General features: G+C 42.6%; 1 protein-coding gene across 1 annotated transcript in view; it reads left to right on the top strand.

Moving 5' to 3' along the window:
- tprn (taperin) overlaps positions 1 to 24676 on the top strand; it is a 72061-nt gene that overhangs the window by 40588 nt on the left and 6797 nt on the right. The window contains exon 2 of the mRNA XM_073052148.1: positions 18238 to 18424. Within this exon, the coding sequence (XP_072908249.1) occupies positions 18238 to 18424 (187 nt within the window). The remainder of the gene's footprint in view (positions 1 to 18237; positions 18425 to 24676) is intronic.

Below are 24676 nucleotides of genomic sequence, written 5' to 3' on the forward strand. Positions count from 1 at the left end.
AGTCATTTCACAAATACATTTTGAAAGGATTTGTGCACTGACTCATGAATTGTAAGAACAGCAGGCCGCTTGACTCAAAGGCACAGATAAAAGAGACAAGGGCCGCAAGAGACTGCTACCGCTGGGCTGCTTTCTCTCCTTTACTCATCTCAACAGCAAATTATTGCACATTATTATTGAATAGGTTAGGACTTTATTCCTTGGAGCGTAGAGGATTGACAGGAGGTATACAAAATTATGAGGAGTATAGATGGGGCAAATGCATGCAGGCTTTTTCCACTGAAGTTGGGTGGGACTACAACCAGAAGTCATGGGTTAAGGGTGAAAGATTAAAAAGTTTAAGGAGAACATGAGGGAACCTTCTTTACTTAGAGGGTGGTGTGAGTTTGGAACGATCTACCAGCACAATTTGTGCATGCAAGCTCAATTTCAACATTTAGGAGAAGTTTGGATAGTTACTTGGATGGTAGGGGTATGGAGGGCTATGGTCGCAGAGCAGGTCAATTGAAGTAGGCACCTTAGATGGCTTGGCTTGGACTAGAGGGGATGAAGGGCCTGTTTGTGTGCTATACTTTTCTATGCCTATCAGTAATTTTCCTTTCAGCTAACAATAGAGGTGTCAATTGTTATAATGAGATTTAAAGTTAAAGTGTTAATTATATATATTAGTGGAGAAAAATGATACTTGACAGAAGTGAGAGTTGGTCAAGCCTGTCACAGCTGCTGGAGTCTGATCTGTGGCAGGTCTAGATTTCAACTCAATGATCTGGTTCCCTCACTCCTCTCCATTTGCAGTGATACATCAAAACAAAACTATTCTTAAAGTGCAATATTACTGAAGAATGTAAGTAAGCCGTTTGATGTTAGGCTGCACGGTGGTAGCTAATGTTGTGACAAACGATAGATCCAGGTACTGAAATTGGATGAATTGTGGGACTGGAAGAAGTGAAGAGAGGTTGAACACAAATTTTAAATTGTAGCAGTGAGGTGAAGCATTTTCCATTTGATTTGGAATTTAATGGACGAATGATTGAGCATGAGGAAAAGTTACTGTACAATTAAGCTGTATCGGCCCTTGCCATTGGACAACGTTAGTGGTGTGGAGAGGGGAGACTCACTGCATGGGCAACTGCCGGTCTCCCTTACAACCTTGCCCAGGCCTGTGCCCTGGAGAGGGGACAGATCCATGGTCTGGCGAGACTAACGGATGCCACACTGTACAATTAGAAAACAACATTGCTTATCATTCCCATCAAATGAAGATTACCGACAGTTTGATTTGACAGTCCTAGTCAGTTTTTAAGCATGTCAGCAGAGGTGGAGGATTTGAGTTGGTGTCCATAATTGGACACGTGCATTGAAAAGGAATTGGTAGTTGGTGTTAGTAGAAGAAAGGATTTTGAGTTGTCATTATTGGGTAATTAGCACTAACATATTCAGGGCAATACACACAAAATGCTGGAGGATTACAGCAGGTCAGGCTGCTTCTGATGAAAGGAATAAACAGTCAACACTTTGGGCTGAGACCCTTCATCAGAACTGGAAAAAAAAATGAAGTCAGAGTAAGAAAGTGGGAGAGGGGAGCAAGAAATACATGGTGGTAGGTGATAGGTGAAACCGGGAGAGGGATTGGGGTGAGGTAAAGAACTGGAGAGTTGATTGGTGAAAGAGATAAAAGACTGGAGGTCGAAGAATCTGACAGGAGAGAGTAAAAGACCATGGAAGAAAAGGAAGGGTGGGAGAGCACCAGAGGGAGATGATGGACGGAAGAGGGAAACGGGAGTGGGGATGGTGAAGGGAGAGGGGCAATTATCAGAAGTTCAAGAGAACAATGTTCATGCCATCAGGTTGGAGGCTACCCAGATGGAATATATGGTGTTGCTTCTCCAACCAGAGTGCAGCAGTAGAGGAGGTCATGGACTGACTTGTCGGTGTGGGAATGGGAAGTAGAATTGAAATGGGTGGCCACCAAGATTTTCTTGTGTTTGTGACTAACCTATTCAGGTTACTGGATGACCAAGTGGCACCCTGCAGCAGAGTTATTATCCATATTCTGCAGATACAGTTATTTTAATGACATTGCTTTGTATCAGCTTTCTTTTTCGCTTTAGCTTGTATTTCAGGAGCTGACTATTTTAATGAGCTGGTATAAAACAGTCATTTGGAGGCAGTGGCCTTTTAAACACTTAGACTTTACATAGCTGCTGCCGGCTTTGCAGCCACGTGACCTTTGTTTGCATGTGATCGCGGGACTTAATCCGGGCGTGAGCTTCCTGTTATTTGTCAATCTGATTACTGTGTGTTTTAATGTACTTATTCATAGGCTATGGGTGTTGGCTTTAATTGCCTTTGAGGTAATGGTGCTGAGCTATTGCCTTGAACATTTGCAACAGGGCTCTTACAATGTTGGAATTCCAAGATTTCATTAATAACGAGGCAACATGTATCTTTCCCAGTCAGTGTTTTGTGCATCTCTGAGGAGACTGTAGAAATGGTGCTGCTTCCTTGTGCCAATGGCCCCGCCTACCTTGCTGTTAGAGCTGTTGGTTTAGATGCCCTCAGTGTAGCTGTGGCAAACAAGTGAAGTTCATTTGTAGAGGATAGGGTACTTGTTGTAGCTGTAAGGTGTTTGTAGAAGGGTCTATGGGGCGACCACCAGAGGGCTACTTTGTCCTGGGTAGTGTTAATCTTGCAAGAACTGCAAGTGGATTGAACTTGTGCAGTCATCATCCAGCATCTCATATTTGACCTTGCGATGGAAGGTCGTTGATGAACATTGAGCGTGGGACACGGCCCCAAGGAGTCCCTCTGTGACAAGGGCAAAACTCTCTGACCTCTCATGATTGCAACTGGAGCTCAGAGTCGAACCTGGAGCAGTGCATCAGCTGCACGATTTGCAGTGCCGCTATCCTGAAGGGCATTCGTGTCCGACAAGGTTTGCAGCCTCCATTCCAATAAGTATTCTTGAAGGATATGGTTTTGCAGTGCAGCTTTGATCACCAATGATTCTTTTTTTCCTCAATAGTTTTGTCTTCAGAAAGATGGCTACCTGTTTACCAGCAGAAAGATGCATTTACTATCTCAAAAATAAAATTCTTTCAAATACTGGTGGGAAGTTTATGTGACAATGTCCCAGAATACACTCAGACTTGTAGATTCCTTCAATTTCTTTATTAATAGTGCAAATGTGAAAGTAATTATAAACCTCCACTGCAAAACACTCCAGGTTAAGTGGAAATCAAGTTGTCTGCTGGCTGTAGACAGTTTGAAAACAATACAATATGCATGCTGTTTCTAGCTCCCTACTTCGATCTGTATTTTTTTTACCATACATGGCCTTTCCTAACTTTTAATATTTATTTAGAGATACAGCGTGGAACGGGTCTTTTTGGCCTAACAAGCCACACTGGCCAGCAGCCCACCTATATAACCCTAGCCTAATGATAGGACCATTTACAATGACCAATTAACCTATTGACCAGTACGTCTTTGGGCATTCATGGGGAGGGTGTACAAACATCTTACAGAACTGAACTCCGAGCTCCTGACGCCCTGAGCTGTAATTGAGTTACACTAACTGCTATGTTACCATGGCGCCGCACTTGTTTAGAAATGCATAATAACTGTGTTGGTATTGTCTATACAAAACCTGACAAGATTTTCACTGAGGCCAACTTTCTTCATCAGTCAGTGAGGAAATTCACTTTTTAAGTTAGATTATTTTACCTTGTAGAGGAGTATGTGTTTTTCCTGTGTTATTGGGAACTGTTTGTGATCTTTTTCTGATGCATCTATTTAACAAAGAACCATTCCTATAAATCAGTGAGTAGTTCATCCAACCATCCTTGGCCCATCCTCAAGCATTGGCAGGTGTTGTTTGGCCCTGCCTCTTCAGTCATAGCTCTTGTGTATTGTATCACAGCTCCAGTCCACTATGGCTAACTTTGCTTTGGCAGTGGTTGGCACCTCCCAGGAGTCCCATTTTTCCTGTGACCATACAAGAAACTGTGCAATTGTCTTTTATACTGACCTAGACAAGGTCTTAACTTGTATCTGCCACTGCTTGAGGGTAGCAGAGCAGTCTAAAGGGCAGCTAGTATTGCATAAGGAAGTCCCAGGGTACCCAAGCAGTGTGACTGTGTAGTGCAGAGACTGTCAGCATTCCGAACATGGCGTTTCCTCAAACAAGAGAAAATCTGCAGATGCTGGAAATCGGAGCAAGACCCACACAAAATGCTTGTGGACTCAGCAGGCCAGGCAGAATCTGTGGAAAAACGTATAGTCGAGGTTTTGGCCCGAAACGTCGACTGTTTACTCTTTTCCCTAGATGCTGCCTTGCCTGCTGAGTTCCTCCAGCATTTTGTGTGTGATGCTGTTTCCTCTCTGCTTGGCTGGCCACACCTCTGAATGTTCGCTGTTCCAATGAAGAGCTAAAAAATATTCATTTTACTTTGCCCCAGGTAGCTGGTCCTGATTTATGTGGCTGGCTGTCAGTCAGCATTGGGTCTTTTAAATTTCTTATGTAGGCAGAGTGCTTCTCATAGTGGAGAACAGTGCTTGGCACTGAAGTAAAATGTGAGTTAAACATGTCCTATTCACAGGAGGGATGCTTTCCATTTTAATTTACAAGCTTCCTGATGTTTTGGCCACTCGCTGTGTCTTTTGTGAGAGGGGGGAGAGGGAGGAGGAGACTTGAAGCTCGTCCCAATCTGGGCAGAAAGCAGGGTCTACTTGAGATTAAAAAAAGAGTCAGAGAACTTTACTCCCACCATTAATTAAAGGCCCAGCAGCTCTGTGACCAATATTCAATTGGATATTAGCTCCGTATGGGATTTGAGATACTGTTTGTTGGATCATTAGATTACCAGCACCACACCAGAATGCCTTTATTTCGTAGAGCACAGACAAGCTGACTCCATCCCTTTGCTGGATGAGTTTGGTGACGGAGAGCTGATTTAAACCAAATGCTTCCTATTCCTAACAGTATCCACATTTCTGCGTTGAGCCTGGAACTGATTTTGTACGTGATCTCTATCACTGTTAGGGAGAGAGAAAAGAACAAAGCCAGAGGTTTGCTTCACTTAGTTTGATCTTGTCGGCTTTTGTTGCTGAGAATTGGGTTCTGTTTAACCATTCAGTCTTATCTGAGCCTAGAGTATATTGGAGAAAGCTCATTAACACAGTTATAAATCTGTCTTCACTGATATACTTAATGTAATTTGTGTAGTGCATGTAGTTCTTATTATCTTTCAGTAAATGGAGTTGGGTGATTTATAATTCTGTTCTATTGAATTGGGTCATGTTTTTGTTCAGAAAATTGAGTGACAAAGATGGGAACTGTTTTAAATGCATCATCTCTTCGAATGCAGCGGTAAGCCCATTTTGCAAACGGATGTGTTCAATCGAGGACATGGGAGGGAGTAAGCACCATCTTCTAAATCTCTGACAAGAAGAAGTGTATGGAGCGTAACACATAGTTTGAATGATTTGTGAAGTAGTTTTTGCTGTATATAAGGTAGTTCCTGTCAGGAATTGGTCAGGGAACCTGATTGTAGTTTCCTGGAGGTGAAGATTTGGGTAAGAGTTCAGGTTCTTGCTGCCCTCTGACTCTTCGACTGTGTACTCTCACAGACCCACTACCACAGACCTTTCCCGTCCACCTGGCTTCGCCTATCACCCTCCAGCTAGCCTCCCTTACCCCCACCCCCACCTTTTTGTTCTGGCATCTTCCACCTTCATTCTCAGTCCCGAAGAAAGGTCTCAGCCCAAAACGTCGCTCCAGCATTTTGTGTGCATTGCTTTGGATTCTCAGCACATACAGACTTCCTTGTGTTTCTGATCAGCTTGATATCCCTCAGAATTTGTATGAATGCGAGGTTCACGTTCTTTTGGTATAATTACGACGTTATAAATGGACAGTATATTTGGTAAACGGTAGTGTGACTTCAGACAATTTGTTGGACTTCACTTGCTGCTGGGTTACTGCACAATGCAAAGCTTTCTGGTAAATTTTATTGAAGTATTTGGAATATTATTTGTATTTTTTGTGGTAAAATGCCAAATGTTCAGTAGCATTTTCGCACCTTAGTAGAGTTGGTGCTTGATTATCCAGGGTGTTGCGATGCAGCATCTCCATTTCACAATACAGAAAGGAATAATGCAGAATACCTTGCTCTGCCATGAAATCCAGAGAGTGGTGACCTTCCCTGGGACTCCCACTCAGATAGAATCTTGGATGTTTGGGTCCAGAGAGATGCCGTGTGTATGGGGTGTGCAGGACTGATCCACAAATTGGATAGGCTTCCATCCAATAAATAGGAGTTGAATGTAAACATGGTATATATGCTCCATGGTAAAGGATAGCACAAACAATACTTGCCACACCAAAAGTAATAATTATAGGGATGTTCTATACCTATTGAGCTTAAACAAGTAAACTAGAATAGATAGCTTGTGGGAGGGTTTCAAAGCAGAGGAAGGTGAAAAAAAGTTTGATTTTGTGAGCTGATTTGGAGCAGAATCAATGGGCCAAATGGTCTAATTCTGCTCTTGTATCTTATCGTCTGATTGAGAATGTCTTGGAGCTCCTGTGTTAGGGCATGAAATCTGGCAGGATTCAATCTTGGATCTGTAGAAATGAAAGCAGTCATAGAAATTAATAATATTTTAAAATGCAGCAGCACAAGACAGTTATTGATTTCACAGGGATGGGATGGGCCTTCAGTAAATTTGGAGTTGATACCATGCAACTGGAATTTGTGGGATTCTGTAAATTCAGGAGAATCTGGAATAGGTCTTTCTCCTGATGTATGGGTACATTTACCTATGTATAATTTATTTAAAAAAAATCAGGAATGTGCTACATAAAGGACAAGGAAATTCCCTTTTAGATTATTTCAAAATGTGAAAAATATTTTGGCTATCTTTACCAGTTCATTTGGAAGTACTGTTCTAAACTTTTTTTGTATAAAAAAGGATTTAGTGCTTCTTTAAGTTTAGAACTGAACTGAATATACCTGGACTGGTTTGATGTTTGGTGTTTTATATTCTGTGTTTTCCCCTCATTTCTTTTTGTTTATTGCCATTTGTGCAATTTGGTCTTTTTTTGTGTGTGTGCGTTGGGGGTTTGTTTTTCTTTGAATGGATTCCATAGTCTCCTTTCTTTGTTCTGTGGTTGTCTGTGGCAAAGACAGATCTCAAGGTTGTGTACTGCATTCACACTTTGATAATGTACTTTGAATCTTTGAAACATAAATTTGTTAGACGTGCACCTCATAGTAGCTCAAATAGATTTTACCAATCATTCAGAAAGGTGATTTAGGTGATGGGTGCGATTTGATGAAATCAGTTTCTCTTTGCATATCCTGCTGCTTAACTTCAAATCTGCACAGCATCACCTGACTCTCTTTCAGTGATGTTTTTGTGTGTGAATGTTGAGTCAGTCTGGAGTGTGTTTTTTGAGCTGTATTGTACCTTTCAGACGTGTTAAATGGCCATATGTTTAAATAAAAATCAGGGACACACTTCAGGGTCATTTATCGCCAAGCCTATTAGTGTGGGCAATGACCAATCAGTGAAATTGTACTCTTCCCTTTTCATGACATCAGTGCGCAGTATGTTCAGGAGCGGAGAACGAGCGGTGTCTGATTGAGCCCTGGGTGCTGGGCAGTGCTGCCTATGAGCTTGTGGGATCAGTATTACATGGGTCACTGTTATTTCTTGGCTCGTTTGATCTTTATTACCTTAGCTCTGAGAAAGCTGAATTAAACTGTTGGTGAGCGCCGGAGCAACAAATCTTGAAGGGGCCATGACTACAAAATTCTGTCACAAGTATACTCTGGTGTGCACACATTTAAATAGGCTTCAGACGTTTAACGTTCCTCTGCTCATTCTGCCATCCGAGGTGACAGTGGTGATTGGGAGGTGTTGTTTCTTCGTGGTGCTGAGAAAGGGAGGGGCATCGATACCCTGAGCTGAGAACAACATATATTTATGGTTTTACTTATGCTTTGTATTCAGTGAAAGATTATATCTCAGTTTTGCCTGTGGCCATTGACCCCAATATGAGGAATGGTTACTGGATGCTTTTTCTACCTTTCCAAGATAATTATCTTTTTGTCTAGATTGGGAGAGACTTGGGGGCCAAATAACCAGATTAAATTGCTTGGAGTCTGAAAGTCCTTCCTCACGTGCTTCCAGCAGTGATCGTTGTTTAGTGATTATTAGTGCAACTGCACCTTAGTTTTCTTCCTTATTAACCTAAAGGAAAAAAGTCCATTTTTTTTGCCAGTGCGCTTTGCAGTGACAGAGGCATTAACAGTCATTGTGTTTGGATATTTGCTGATGCATCAGAAAGCAGACATTTTAGTGAGACTGCTGAGGATTAACATAAGGCAGACAACTCAGCTTTCAGTCTCCTTTTGTTCTCTGACCTGAAAACCAGGTGATGTCCATTCTCACAGCATGGTGCCCTTGGTTGAACCAGAACAAGGGCATGTCAGCTTCTCTTTTCTTAGAAGTATAAGGAGTTTTGGCACACCATCAAAAACTCTGACCAACTTCTGCTGATATATAGTGGAAAAATTTTGACTGATTTCATTATGTCTTGGAATGGAAGCTCCAATGCACAGGAATGCACCAGGCCAGTTGCATCATGGGTGCAGCTCTCCCTGCCATTGAGGACATCTACAGGAGGCACATCTCAGGAAGGTGACTTTCATCATCAGGGCCCCCACCATCCAGGCCACACCTTCTTTATGTTGTCATCAGGCAGAATGTACAGGAACCTGAAGACCTCAACCTGAAAGTTCAACTACAGCTTCATCCCCACTGCCATCTATTTTTGAACCTACTAAACTAGCTAGCAATTGTGCGATCTCCTGAAGGATTCGGTGAAATTGACTCTCAAGAATGCAGGTACAGCAATTGCCAAGCTGGCCTTTGCTGGGGCGGACTTCAAACCAGATTGAAGAGTTGAGGCCCGAGAGGGGAAAACAAACTGGTGTTCAGCCCGTAGAAGCAGAATTAGGCCATTCGGCCCATTGAGTCTGCTCCGGCATTTCATCATGGTTGATCCAATTTTCCTCTCAGCCCCAATCTCCAACATTCTCCCCGTATCCCTTCATGTCCTGAACAATCAAGAGTCTATCAATCTCTTGCCTTAAATATGCATAAAGACTTGGCCTCCACAGCTGCCTGTGGCAAATAACTCCCCTTATTCACCACTCTCCGGATAAAGAAATTTCTCCTTATCGCCATTCTAAAAGGATGTCCCTCTATTCTGAGGCTGTGTCCTCTGGTCTTAGACACCCCCCCCCCCCCCCACCATAGGAAACATCCTCTCCACATCCACTCTATCAAAGCGTTTTCACCATTTGATAGGTTTCAATTAGATCACCCCTCAATCTTCTGAATTCCAGTGAATACAGACCCTAAGCCATCAAAGCTCTTCAAATGACAAGTCATTCAATCCTGGAGTAACTTTCATGAACTTCCTTTGAACCCTGTCCAGTTTCAGCACATCCTACTAAGATAAGGGGCCCAAACTGCTCATGGTACTCCAAGTGAGGTCTCACCGGTGCTTTATAAAGTTTCAACATTACATCGTTGCTTTTATATTCTAGTCCTCGTGAAATGAATGCTAACATCGCATTTGCCTTCTACACCAAAGACTGAACCTGCAAATTAACCTTTAGGGAATCCTGCTCAAGGACCCCCAAGTCCCTTTGCACATCACTTTTTTGTATTTTCTCTCCATTTAGAAAATACTCAACCCTTTCATTTCTTCTACCAAAGGGCATGATCATAAATTTTCCAACAGTATATTCCATATGCCACTTCTTCGCCCATTCACCTAATCTGTCTAGGCCCTTCTGTAGCCTCTCTACTACTTCTAAACTGCCTGCTTCTCCACCTATCTTCATATTGTCTGCAAACTTTGCAACAAAGCCATCAATTCCATCATCCATATCATTGACATATAAACATAAAAATGATCAGTTCCAACACAGACCCCTGTGGAACACTACTAGTCAACAGCAGCCAGTCAGAAAAGGCTCCCTTTTATTTCCATGTTGCTGCCTGCCAATCAGCCACTGCTTTATCCATGCAAGAATCTTTCTTGTAGTACCATGGGCTTATAGCTTGTTAAGTAGCCACATGTGTGACATCTTGTCGAAGGCCTTCTGTAAATCCAAGTACACAACATCAACTGATTCTCTTTGGTCTGTCATGCTTGTTATTTCTTCAAAGAATTCTAACAAATTTGTCAGGCAAGATTTTCCATGCCTATGTGGAAACCATGCCTATTTTAGCATGTGCCTTCAAGTACCCTGAGACCTCATCCTTAATCAACTCCAACATCTTCCCAACTACTAGGGTTAGACTAACTTGCCTATAGTTTCCTTTTTTCTGTCTCTCTTCCTTCTTGAACAGTGGAGTGACATTTGCAATTTTCCAGTCTTCTGGAATTAATTCAGAATTGAGTGGATCTTGAAAGATAATTACTAATGCCTCCACAGTCTCTTCAGTCATTTCTTTCAGAACCCTGGGGTACAGACCATCTAGTCCAGGTGACTTCTTGACTTTCAAACCTTTCAGTTCCCCAAGAATCTTCTCTCTAGTAATGGTAACTTCATACAATTCATGACTCCCAACACCTGGAACTTCCACCAGACTGTGAGTGTCCTTCACAGTGAAGACTGGTGCAAAATACTAATCAGTTTGTCTGCCATTTCCATGTCCCCCATTACTGCCTCTCCAGCATTGTTTTCCAATGACTTGAGATACACTGTCAACTTGCTTTTACACTTTATGTCTCTGAAGAAACATTTGGTATCCTTGTTAATATTATTGGCTAGCTTACTTTTGTATTCCATCTTTAGCTTAATGACTTTTTTTAGTTGCCTTCGGTTGGTTTTTAAAAGTTTCCCAATCCTCTAACTTCCTGCTACTTTCTGCCCTGTCTTTGGTTTTTATGTTGGCTTTGATTTCTCTTCTTAGCTACGGTTGTATCATCTTGCCTTTAGACTATTACTTCCTCTTTGGGATATATATCCCTGCCAGTGTTTTATTTCAATCAGTCCTGGCCAACTCCTCTCTCATGCCTCTATAATTCCCTTTACTCCACTGTAATACTGATGTATCTGACTTCAGCTTCTCTTTCTCAAATTTTGGGGTGAAATTTGAAGCCCAGTGCTCTTGTCTGTAGCACTGAAAAGCCTGACACAGTTGGAGGGAAGAGTTTGAGGCAGCAAACACTACAGATCCTCAAACTTCCACAAATCCAAAACTTCACTGTGCATATATAATCCCGCATCAAACCCCATGTGTCCATCTTCTCTATCTTGTTAAAGCTAAATGGTAATGTCTCAAGTTTAAAATTTAAAACTTTGAAATAAAGCAAACAAAAACTGTAAAAGAAAGGAGTTGAGTATGGTGATGTGTGGAAAAGATCGTGAAGGCAGAAATTCCATTTTGTTCTTGAGGCACCTGGGTAACCACTTAACTACAAACTGAGAGCTCAGAAGTGGTAGGAAAGTGGAAGGCTCATTATTTTTAGCTGGCATGTATACAAAGGCTAATTATTTACCTACTCTATCAAAGATTTTATTCTTTATTCTCTGTATTGGAGCCATTATGAACTGTTGCCCCTTGCAAGAGCATCAGAGTGCTGGAGGAACTCAGCAGGTATTCATTTCCATACCTGCTGAGTTCCTCCAGCACTCTGATCCGTTGCACAAAATGAAGACTTCAATTAAGTTACTGAGCTTCCTCAGCAAAACTGTTCATAATGGCTCCAAGTCCCTTCTTCAGGACTGGGAAGGAAGGGGAAGATGCCAGAATAAAAAGGTGGGGGGGCAGGAAGGGAAGTAGGACTAGCTAGAAGCTGATAGGTGAAGCCATTCTAAGCCGGTTGAGATTGGTTAGTCTGTGTAGAAACCCAACTTATCTGCAGGATTTCCATAGTACAGTGATACAATTTTTTTTCCTCTATGAATGTGAAAAGTCGGAGATTTTGTGCCCATCCCCAGTTAGGATGATGACTGAGTGACTTACAAGGAGACTGTTAAAGTGACTGAATTTCAGTTATTTTTTGAGAGTCACAAGCAGGTTTTACTGAGCAGATGTTAATTATCAGCAAAGCTAATGATTGTTCATGACTGACTGATGGACTTTCATGATCATTTATGAACTGCCTCAAATTATTGAATTCAGTCTGTAAACTTAAAATTCATAAGCTTTTGTTATAAGCCACAACTACTAGGCTGCCATTACCATATGTTCTAGTAGATGTTTCTTATACTGTAATAGTTATTTTGTTATGGTGCACAGTCTTGACCCAAAATATTGACCATCTGTTTGGAACTCAATGGGTCCAGATACCGCTGTACCATTGAGTTCCTCCAACAGATTGTTTTTTTTTCCCCCATCCCTTTTCGTTAATTTGCATATTTCTTCAGAATCCTAACTCAACTAAATGTGAAAGAAACTTTGAGGATCTCAGACTGAAGGTGATTTCCATGTAGTCATTAAACAATTAAGAGTATGCGAGTAACCCATTTGTCCAATTGCATCCATCCTTGATAAAGGAGAGCTACGGGTTAATTCTGTTTTCCCAGTAGAGTGGCTATCAGTGCATATGCAAATACTTTATGGAGGATAGAGGCTTTCTGCTTGCATCATTGCATGAAGAAGTTTATTGCAAGCTGTAAGCTTCCCCTATCTTTAATTAAATCTATCTATTAACACTGAACAGGTGAGAGGCTCTGATTGTTGACTTTTCTGTTGTTTCCTCCAGACTGCTGAAATCACCTCATGAGAAATGTGTTTTACTATAATTATGTGCAACTATACCCTGCGTTCAGTCTTGTGGAAAGGATAAGTACCACAGACTGTAGTGCTCCTCTGACAGCAACCTTTCACCCTCCGGACGACTGCTCTGTGTGAAGTTCTGCGTTAATGAGGTGGATCAGAGCAAGGGAATATACACTGAGTGGGGGATATGGAGTGGCATGGAGGGAGGATACGGGGTGGTGCAGAGGAATAGAGTGTATGTCCAGAGATATGTGTCAACAAGTTGGTTTAAAAAGGCAAATTGGATGCTTTCCTTTATTAGCATGGAATTTATCTTTTTTTTACACTACACCATTTCACCCTATTGGTTCTCAGAGCAATTCACTAATCCTATTTCCCACAAGTTTTCTAGTCATTTGTACACTCCATTCAGCCTCTCAACTACACACTACACTTGTCTTTGAGATGTGGGAGGAGGCTGAAGTCATAGAGGGAGCTGGCAGATGATATGAGGCAGCAGATATACATTGCTGCACCACCAAGCTGTGGGTTATGTTGGAACTGTAAATAAAGCTTTGAGTACTTCATCTTGCTTAATTACAGGAGAGATGTGATGGCACTGATCAAGCTGCAAAAACAATTGGAGGCTTTTGACAGGGTTGAAAATTTGTAGCCACAAAGAAGGATTGGCAGGATTGTAATGTTTTCTTTGGAGGCTGAGGGGAGATGTAATAGTTTAACATCATGACAAGCTAGAAAAAGTGAGTAAGGATCTATTTCCCTTCGCAGCAGTATCAAACTGAGGGGATATAGATTGAAAATAAATGGTAGGGTTATAGGGGTCTGGAGTTCTCTGCTTGAAAGGGTGGAGGAGGCAGAAACTGTCACCATATTTACTCAGAGCCGTGACCAACCCAAAAAGGCTCCATACAGAACTAGTGCTAGAAAGTGGGCTCAGCTTTGTAGCTCTGTCCTGTACATGTGATGGCCTGAATGGACTCTTCCTGTATTATAGGTTTTCTGTGTTGTGAAAGATCATTGAGCTGAAAAGCTTCTCTGTAAACCCCCCCCCCCCGCTGTACCCTTGCATTCTCTCAACTGCTGAGTATTCCATCATTGTGTATTTTACTGCAGAAATCTGAAATATTTTGCTTTTCCCAATTTTTTACCCTAATTGGTGAGGTGTAAAGAATTTTATTTGAATGCTCAATGAAAAGTGCAGAGCCGTCAACATGCAAAGGTAAAACTCAATGAAGCATTCAGAGATACGTGCTTACGACAGCACAGCAATCCATTCTAAAAAGATGAGAATTATGTGATTTTTGTTTTAAAAGACTAGCTGTTCTAGTTTTCCTGTCATGAGAACAGGAAATGTTTGCCCCACTAAGTCAGGAAGGTTGACTCATTTCCTCTTTGTCCACCCTGAGTTATCACTGAACTTTTCTACGTCAGCTTTATGTGCAAGTCTTTCAAGTTCATTGAGATTTGCCTCCCTCTAATCTGAGAGTGAGGCTGTGGTAGGGTTGGCACTTCAAAACAAAAATCTTTATTAACTAATTTGTCTTTAAAACCTCTATAAATGTGTTTAAGGAATTATGGTAATAGACCTCTCCCCTCCAGTCCTATCCCCTCATAGTACTTGTACCCCAGAAGTCAACTGGTAGAATATCTGAGTGGGCAAGAACGGTGGAGAAGGTATGGAAGCAGGTACACAAATGATTAAAGTGACATGCAAGAAAGTTTCCTTTATTAACCAAAACACCTCACGTCTTTCTCAAGTGTGTTTGAGAGGGAGAGAGGGTGCGCGATGGGACAGGGCACATCTCCTTAAAGCAGTAATCAGTGACCACTGTGCCTACTCCATTTTGCTGACTCGACAATGTGTTGAGGAAGCTGTGGGCCACTGAAGACCTGAACTAAGAACATGAATCCCTCTCACTAGCTTTGTCCCAGGAATCTAATGCCAGCTTGCGGACAGAGACTTGGGGACCAGAAATTCATGGATTATTTTGGGCCCAACTTGAGATCCAGCCATAAATGAAGATGTCCTGTACTGGTCCAGTGTTGCTCTATAACAATGGGATGGAATACTTATCGATACAGATCTGGCAGTTCACGTAATTAATATTAACCATTTTTTTAAAAGAGCTGTTGCAATGAAAATGGAGGCCAAGATATTTTGAATTACCAACCCAAAGTTGACTCAGGTTAGAGAGGAAAATGTACATGAATTTGAAAGATTCGCACTGATGTATTTCAGTGAAGTATCAGTGATACTTCAGCATGGGCAAAGAGGAAATGAGTCAAGCTTCCTGACTTAGATCTCTAGTTCTCATGAGAGGAAGGTATGAACTGCTAGATTTTTAAACAAAAACATAATATATTTTTGACTGCCTGGGAGTGTTCCGTATTTTGAGTTTACTGCTACTTCAGAGTGTTGGTGACTTTGCCACTTGCCCCACACTCAGCCTGTGACCTCCCTAGCCTTATTCATTTATTACTACTTGTATTTGCACTGTTTGTTGTCTTTTGCACACTGGTTGAACACCCAGTTGGTGCCATCTTTCATTGATTCTGTTGTGGATTTATTGAGTATGCCCACAAGTAAATGAATCTCAGAGTTGTATATGTTAGTATAGAAACATAGAAAGCCTACAGCACTATACAGGCCCTTCGGCCCACAAAGTTGAGCTGAACATGTCCCTACCTCAGAAATTACTAGGCTTACCTATAGCCCTCTATTTTACTAAGCTCCATGTACCTATCTAAAAGCCTCTTAAAAGACCCTATCACATCCGCCTCCACCACTGTTGCCGGGAGCCCATTCCACTCACTCACCACTCTGAGTAAAAAAAAACTTACCCCTGACATCTGCTCTGTACCTACTCCCCAGCACCTTAAACCTGTGTCCTCTTGTGGCAACCATTTCAGCCCTGGGAAAAAGCCTCTGACTATCCACGTGATCAATGCCTCTCATCATCTTGTACACCTTTATCAGGTCACCTCTCATCCTCCATCGCTCCAAGGAGAAAAGGCCGAGTTCACCCAACCTATTCTCATAAGGCATGCTCCCCAATCCAGGCAACATCTTTGTAAATCTCCTCTGCACCCTTTCTATGGCTTCCACAACTTTCCTGTAGTGAGACGACCAGAAATGATATATGTACTTTGAACTCTGAATTCAGGCTGCAGGTTTTAGTCAGTCTCTCACTGCAGTCTTGGTCTACTTCCTAGTTAAAGATGGTGATAGGTGAAGTATGTGGATATTTAAAAGAATGGAGTGAAATTGGGCTTCATGGGGGAAAGTGGCACTGAGATAAAACATTTGGATTTCTGAGCAGGCGCAAGTACTGAGTCGCTTACTGCTTCATCTGTTTATCGTGCGCTTATTGTTTATGTTTTTGTGTTTCTATTTCTTCTCCATTCCCAACCCTGCCCAAAACCACCATTTCCTTGTTGGTCATGAGTGCCACATATTTTAATACAGCTTGATTTCATTTCTCAGCTGCTTTGTATTCCACCTTTGTTGTCCTCATTTTCATATTGCACATTGTATACTCGGTTTCAGTAGGACTGAGACCTCAATTTCCTTTTGTGCCTGGCACAACCGTGTATAATCTTTTAACGTTCGAAGAATTCCAATTTTGTGATCTTTCTGTACATCTGTGTGAGGATGTGGTCTGAGCTCTCATCATCTCTGAATGCTTCCCACACCCTGGTGACTGACTTGATCGCAAATGACGGTTTCCAGTTCATACCTGCTACACCACATCTTTGCACTCTTGCCTATCCGTGATAAATTTAACTCAATTCCATAACCACCAAAATTATCTCTCATCGATAACGCCTACAGATGTAGAACTTCCATTTGCAAGTCTAGAACTGTTACCTGTCTTGTTGAGCTTGCCATGTACTGGGTAAAAATGTTTTCAATAGATTTTTAGAACTCTGAACATTCAGTGGGTCCAGTTTTCTGATCTTTCTGTATACCTGTGTGAACATGTATTGATAATATCTCGGTTGATAACTATTGGTACAATTGAAGTTCCTGACTGGTATGTGAGAATGTTTGTACGTTCACAATTGTATGATTGCTGGAGCACCTTTGATACCTAAGGCTTGGCCCTGGCTGTATTCCCTAAAGGAAGTATCACCCTTGCAGGATTCAGGGCTGAATATGGTTCAGTGAATGAGTCACAACTGGGGAATACCTAGAGTTCTGGCCTCTCAATCCATTACTCACTCTTGCAGCTCTCGGCCTCATGGATATACTCATGTCTGGAGCTGGAATTCCAGCCGGTGATTCTCCTTGTATGTGTTGGTCAGAGTTCCCCTTCATGTTTATACAGCCTTCCGGCCCTTCGAGCTGCACTGCCCAGCGACCCCCAATATAACCCTAATTTTATCACGGGACAATTTACAATGACCAATTAACCAACACTGGTTTGTGGGAGCACAGCAGAGGGGTCGGAGAAACCCCACACATTCCACAGGGAGGATGTACAGAGAGACTCCTCACCGAGGATGCTGGAACTCTTGACACTCTGAGCTGTAGTTGTGTCACGCTACACCACCGTATGCATTTGATCTTACTCCACCTTGCCTTTATTTATTATTAAATATAGTGCTCTCTTACTATTAAGTTTATCATAAGTGATATTAAGACTTAACATTGATCTGTGAAAGAAGGCAGAAAAGCACTGTAGTTAATTTTCCTCAGCTGCCATCAACTTAAAGTGTATTTTTCTTGCCTCTTCCTTCACACTTGCACACCCTTGGCTCATGACTGTCTGATTATTTTTTAATGTGCCCAGTGTAAGTTGTTTAATGAATCAAGTTCTAATTTCCCCTTTGCCTGTTTAATCCATTATTCTAACGATTGAAAATCAAACCTCTCGAAGTTCTGGCCTGTTCGCAGTCTCTGGGCTGTTCTCATGGTGCTGGCTGCTAGCTCTTTGTACTCTTCTCATTTCTCCTGTGCTCTGACTGACGGCCTGCTTACATTCAGCTCTTGTCGTCGCACACTGTTTCTTTATGCCAAGTGCTTGTTCTCCGTCAGTGTCTTGTGTCCCTACTACTAACAGCTCCTGTTTTCTTCCCCCTCCCCATCTGCTTTCTGTCTCATCACTTCTCTCAGTTCCTGCTGTCTCCCACTCTCTCTCTCTTGCCTGTTACACCACTAGCATTTAGGACAGCAATGGAGGTCCATCTCTGGCTTCCTTCATCGTGACCGTAGCTTCCAGTCTCCCATTCGCTTTTCCTCTATTTACATTCCTGCCACTTATACTCTTAACCTTCTCCCTTCATCTGCCACTACTTCCCACCTCCCACTACAGCACAAGTCAAAGCCTTTTATTAAGTAGATTAAAACTGAGCTGTGGAGGAAGGCTGAAGTTCACACCTGGTTTAATCATCTGCCCTTTCTTGTTACCTTTTTACCAGATGAAGATTTCTTTCAATGATTCTAGTCTGCACACAACATTTGAGTATCCCTCTGAGAGCTCGCTTATTCAAGAGGAGGAATCTGAAGCGAGTGAGGATGACGAAGAGGAGCAGCTCTCGATGAGCAGCTTTCCACGTCCCAACTACACCAGCTCTCCCACGTCTGTGAGCAACAGCGTGGCCTCAGGTGCGTGTCCGGGTGGGAGTACGCGGGGGACATCGGGCTCGTGCACTAGAGTTTCAATCACAAATGAAACCTTTCTACTCAAAGGGTCTCTCTCACTGCAGAAAGTGATGAGAATGAAGTGATGAGTTGGCAGAGGTCCATCCTGTGTACTCAGCACAGAGTAGTGAAGTGGGGCAGTAAATTGGTATTTTCCAACAGAGAATCCACAGGGAAGGCTGTTATAAGTCACTTTGGTGCATTCAAATAGCTATGATTCGAAATCAAATCATACTATGCATCAAGGTAACAGGCAGTTGACCTTGTACAGTCATGAACTGATAAAGTCTCAGAGAGATACCACATGGAATGGGTCTTTTGGACCACTGTCAACCATCATTAATCCCAGTTTTTCCTTCCACATGTCTGTTATCACCCTCCAGATTCTACCTACACACTAAGGGCAATATGACATGAGATATAAGAGCAGAATAAGGCCATTTGGCCCATTGAGTCCACTTTCCCTCTCAGCTCCAGTCTCCTGTATTCTCCCCGTTTCCTTCATGTCCTGACTAATCAAGAATCGATCGACTTCTGTCTTAAATTTACCCAATGATATAGATAGATAGATACTTTATTCATCCCCATGGTGAAATTCAACTTTTTTTCCAATGTCCCATACACTTGTTGTAGCAAAACTAATTACATACAATACTTAACTCAGTAAAAAAATATGATATGCATCTAAATCACTATCTCAAAAAGCATTAATAATAGCTTTTAAAAAGTTCTTAAGTCCTGGCGGTTGAATTGTAAAGCCTAATGGCATTGGGGAGTATTGACCTCTTCATCCTGTCTGAGGAGCATTGCATCGATAGTAACCTGTCGCTGAAACTGCTTCTCTGTCTCTGGATGGTGCTATGTAGAGGATGTTCAGAGTTTTCCATAATTGACCGTAGCCTACTCAGCGCCCTTCGCTCAGCTACCGATGTTAAACTCTCCAGTACTTTGCCCACGACAGAGCCCGCCTTCCTTACCAGCTTATTAAGACGTGAGGCGTCCCTCTTCTTAATGCTTCCTCCCCAACACGCCACCACGAAGAAGAGGGCGCTCTCCACAACTGACCTATAGAACATCTTCAGCATCTCACTACAGACATTGAATGACGCCAACCTTCTAAGGAAGTACAGTCGACTCTGTGCCTTCCTGCACAAGGCATCTGTGTTGGCAGTCCAGTCTAGCTTCTCGTCTAACTGTACTCCCAGATACTTGTAGGTCTTAACCTGCTCCACACATTCTCCATTAATGATCACTGGCTCCATATGAGGCCTAGATCTCGTAAAGTCCACCACCATCTCCTTGGTCTTGGTGATATTGAGACGCAGGTAGTTTGAGTTGCACCATATCACAAAGTCCTGTATCAGTTTCCTATACTCCTCCTCCTGTCCATTCCTGACACACCCCACTATGGCCGTGTCATCAGCGAACTTCTGCACATGGCAGGACTCCGAGTTATATTGGAAGTCCGATGTGTACAGGGTGAACAGGACCGGAGAGAGCACGGTCCCCTGCGGCGCTCCTGTGCTGCTGACCACCGTGTCAGACCTACAGTCTCCCAACCGCACATACTGAGGTCTATCTGTCAAGTAGTCCACTATCCAATTCACCATGTGAGAGTATACTCCCATCTCCGTTAGTTTGTGCCTTAAGATCTTGGGCTGGATGGTGTTAAAGGCACTAGAGAAGTCCAGGAATGTAATCCTCACAGCACCACTGAACCCATCTAGGTGAGAGAGGGATTTGTGCAGCAAATACGTGATAGCATCCTCCACTCCCACCTTCTCCTTATACGCAAACTGAAGAGGATCCCGGGCGTGCCTGGTTTGTGGCCTCAGATTCTGTATTATCAGCCGCTCCATGGTCTTCATCACGTGCGACGTCAAGGCAACAGGTCTGAAGTCATTCAACTCCTTTGGTTGTGGTTTCTTCGGTACCGGGACAATACAGGATGTTTTCCACTGTCTGGGTACTCTTCTCTGCTCCAGGCTCATGTTGAAGATGCGCTGTAGTGGTTCTCCCAGCTCAGTCGCACAGGCCCTCAGTAATCGTGGGGAAACTCCATCCGGTCCCGCCGCCTTGCTGGTACAGATCTTCCTCAGTTGACCTTCCACCTGTGCAGCCGTAATCCTGGGCGTGGGCAAGGTCTCCTGTGAGTGGCTATTTTCCTGTGAGGGAAGTAAGCCTGGTGTGGAGTTCTGCGGTGAGGATGAGATTGTGCTGTCGAACCTATTGAAGAAGTTGTTCAGCTGGTTCGCTTTCTCCACATCTCCACTTATGTTTGCCCCCCGCTTTGCACCGCATCCGGTGATGATCTTCATCCCATCCCACACCTCCTTCATGCTTTTTTTCTGCAGCTTTTGTTATAGCTTCCTCCTATACTGCTCCTTTGCCCCCCTTATCTGTACTCTGAGTTCCTTCTGAACTCTTTTAAGCTCCAACCGATCACCATCTTTAAAGGCCCTCTTCTTCTGGTTTAGGAGGCCATTGATGTGACTAGTGATCCAGGGCTTATTATTGGGATAGCAGCGAACAGTTCTAACAGGGACAACGGCATCCACACAAAAGTTAATATAGTCCGTTGTGCATTCAGTGACCTCCTCAACGCCCCCACAGAACCCCCCTTGCAGTACATCCCAGTTAGTAGTACCGAAGCAGTCTCTCAGGGCCTGTTCAGCTTCAGGAGTCTACTTCCTAAAAGAGCGTGTGGTAGTGGGATGCCTCATCACAATTGATTTATATCTGGGCTATAACAAAACTATCTGGGCTGTAACAAAACCAGGTTGTGATCAGCTTTCCCCAATGAAGGCAGTGGCCTCCACTGCAGCCTGTGGCCATGAATTCTACATATTTACCACTTACTGGCTAAAGAATTTCCTCCTCAACTCCATTCTAAAAGGGCATCCTTCTATTCTGAAGCTGTGTCGGCTGGTCTTGGACTCTTCCATCCTCTCCATATCCACTGTATCGAGGCCTTTCAACATTTGATGGGTTTCAATTAGGTCATCCCTCATTCTTCTCAATTCCAGTGAATACAGGCCCAGAGCCATCAGACGCTCTTCATATGACAATCCTGCGATCACTTTCGTGAACCTCCTTTGAATCCTTTCCGATGTCAGTACATCCTTTCGTAGATAAGGGGCCCAAACCTGCTCAGAATACTCCCAAGTGAAGCCTCACCGGTGCTTTATAAAACTTCAACATTACATCCTTGCTTTTATATTTTAGTTCTTTTGAAATGAATGCTAACATTGCATTTGCCTTCCTCACCACCGACTCAACCTGCACATGAGCCTTCAGAAAATCATGTACAAGGGCGCCCAGACCCTTTGCACCTCTGAATTTTATATTTTCTCTCCATTTGGAAAATAGTTTACCCTTTTATTTCTTCTACCAAAGTGCATGACTATACACTTTACAATACTGCATTTTATTTGCCACTACTTTGCCCATTCTCCTAATCTAAGTACTTCAGTAACCTCCCTACTTCCTCAAAACTCTGAACACCACTGGTCACCAGCAGCCAACCAGAAAAGACTCCGTTTATTCTCAGTTTGCTGCCTGCCAGTCAGGTTTAGCCATGCTAGTATCTTTCCTGTAAAACCATGGGCTCTTAACGTGTGGCATCTTGTCGAAGGCATTCTGAAAGTCCAAGTATACGGGATCCACTGGTTTTTCTTTGTCTATCCAGCTTCTCATTTCTTCGAAGAACTCCAACAGATTTGTCAAGCAAGATTTTCCCTTGACTGTGCTGACTGTGGTCCATTTTATTATGTCCCTCCAAGTACCCTGAAACCACATCCCTAATAATAGACTCCAACACCTTCCCTATCACTGTGGTCAGACTAACTGGCCTATAATTTCCTTTTTTTGAAGAGTGGAGTGACATTTTCAATTTTCCATTCCTCTGGAACCATGCCAGAATCAATTAACTCTTGAAAGATCATTACTGATGCTTCCACATACTCTTTAGTCACCTCTTTCAGAGGACCTCTGTCTGGTCCAGGTGACTTATCAGACCTTTCAATTTCCCAAGAACCTTCTCCATTGTAATGGCAACTTTACATACTTCTGCTCCCTGACACTCTTGAACTTCCGGCATACTGCTAGTGTTTTCCGCAGTGAAGACTGTTGAAAACTGCTTATTCAGTTTGTCCTCCATTTCCTTGTTCCCCACGACTATCTGTCCAGCATTATTTTCCAGTGGTCTGATATCCACTCTTGCCTCTCTTTTAAACTTTATTTATCTGAAGAAACTTTTGGTATCCTTAATATTATTGGCTAGCTTATTTTTGTATTCAATTTTTTTTCTTGATGACATTTTTAGTTGCATTCTGTTGGTTTTTAAAAGCTTCCCAATCCTCTACAGTAGAGAATTAAACTACCTGCCCATGTGTCTTTTGAACATGAGTGGAAACCGGAGAAGACCTTGATCACTAGGGGAACATGCAAACTCCACAGAAACAGCACCCGAGGTCAGGGTTACAGCTGGGTCTCTGGCACTGTGAGGTAACAGCTCTACTGTGCATTGTGTTGCCCATCTTTAGCACAGACCTTTTCACATCATTCCCATTTGTTTTAGTAATCAGGATTGATTCAGCAAAGCCTTTCATTGAGGGACATGTACAGAACAGTCATTTTAGTAATGGAAGAGTGGGGAAATAAGACCCACATCTACTGTTCCCTTCACAAAACTAGGCTGGGGAGCAGGGAGTCTCCTGGGGAAAGTGGCTGATACAACAACAGGACTGCTGCTTGGATCTAGAATAAATCAGGAACTTTCAGAATCAGGTTCAATATCACGGGCACATGTTGAAATACAACACATGATAAATATTGGAAAAAAAACAAAATTATGGAGAGCATATATTTATTTTAAAATAGGTAAATTAAAATATGTAGTGCAAAAACAGAAACTAAAAAGTAGTAGTGAGGTAGTGTTCATGGGGTCAAAAGCTCACTTAGAAATCCGATGGCAGAGGGGAAGATGTTTCTGAATCGCTGAGTCTGTGCCTTCAGGCGTCTGTACCTCTCTCCTGATGGTAGCAGTGAGAAGAGGGCATGTCCTGGATGGTGGGGGCCCTTAATGATGGATGCTACCTTTCTGAGGCACTGCTCCTTGAAGATGTCTTTGATACTGTGGCGACTTGTACCCATGATGGAGCTGACTGATTTTACAACTTTCTGCAGTAGTCCCCCTCCCCTAGCCCCCATACCAGGCGGTGAGGCAGCCAGTCAGAAAGTTCTCCATGGTACATCTGTAGAAGTTTACAAGTGTTTTAGAAGACAAACCAAATTTCCTCAAACTCATAATGAAATATAGCCAGTGTCTTGCCTTCTTTATAGCTGCACCAACATGTTGGGACCAGGTTAAGTCCTCAGAAATCTTGACACCAAGGAACTTGAAATTGCTCACTCTCTCCGCGTCTGATCTCTGTACGAGGATTGATTCGCATTCCCTTGTTTTACCCTCTCTGAAGTCCACAATCAGCTCTTCGATCAACTAATGTTGAACGCAAGGTTCAGGAAACAAATCATGGATGAAGCATTGCCTGAATATGATCTGATGTTGCCCAGAAAGGTTCTGTCAGTAATTTGCAAAATTATACAAGTTTATGCAATAAAATTAAAAATAGGTTTAAGTGGGGCAAAGTAATTGCTGGCTTTCATGGCTGGAAGTGTGTTTGCTAGGGGAATTACTGTTCACATTGCAACAGGAACCATTTCACTTTAAGCCACTCTGGTTCTTCATTTTGCTTAGAAGTTGATAGTTATTTTATTGGACACTAATCTTGAGAATTGAACTCATAATCCAGAGGGAAGAGCTCAGATCACATCAAAACTTAAACTCTGTTAGTTAAATCAATTTGGGTTACACTATACTATTGTAAAATTCCCAGTTTGATAAAGTCCTGTAGAAAAGAAAATAAGCCAAGTCCAGATGTATTTCTCCTTTGAAAATAGCTGGAATATCTGTCTTCGTGATGAATGTTCCTTCAGACCAATGGCAAAGGCCCATTTGAGACCATGTTAGCTTTGTTCCAGGCAGAACTGTGGAAATAGCATCATCTGGTGGCTACAGTGGGGTACTGCAAGCTTTTTAAAATACAATGGATTCCAGATAATTGGGCCATCAATTAATCGGGGCAGCTGCTTATTTGGGACAACTTAGAGAACAAAACTTAATTGAGAAAATAGAAGGGATTCCCAGCTTTTATA

Source organism: Hemitrygon akajei, chromosome 7 (genome assembly GCF_048418815.1).
Source record: "Hemitrygon akajei chromosome 7, sHemAka1.3, whole genome shotgun sequence".
Classification (NCBI taxonomy): domain Eukaryota; kingdom Metazoa; phylum Chordata; class Chondrichthyes; order Myliobatiformes; family Dasyatidae; genus Hemitrygon; species Hemitrygon akajei.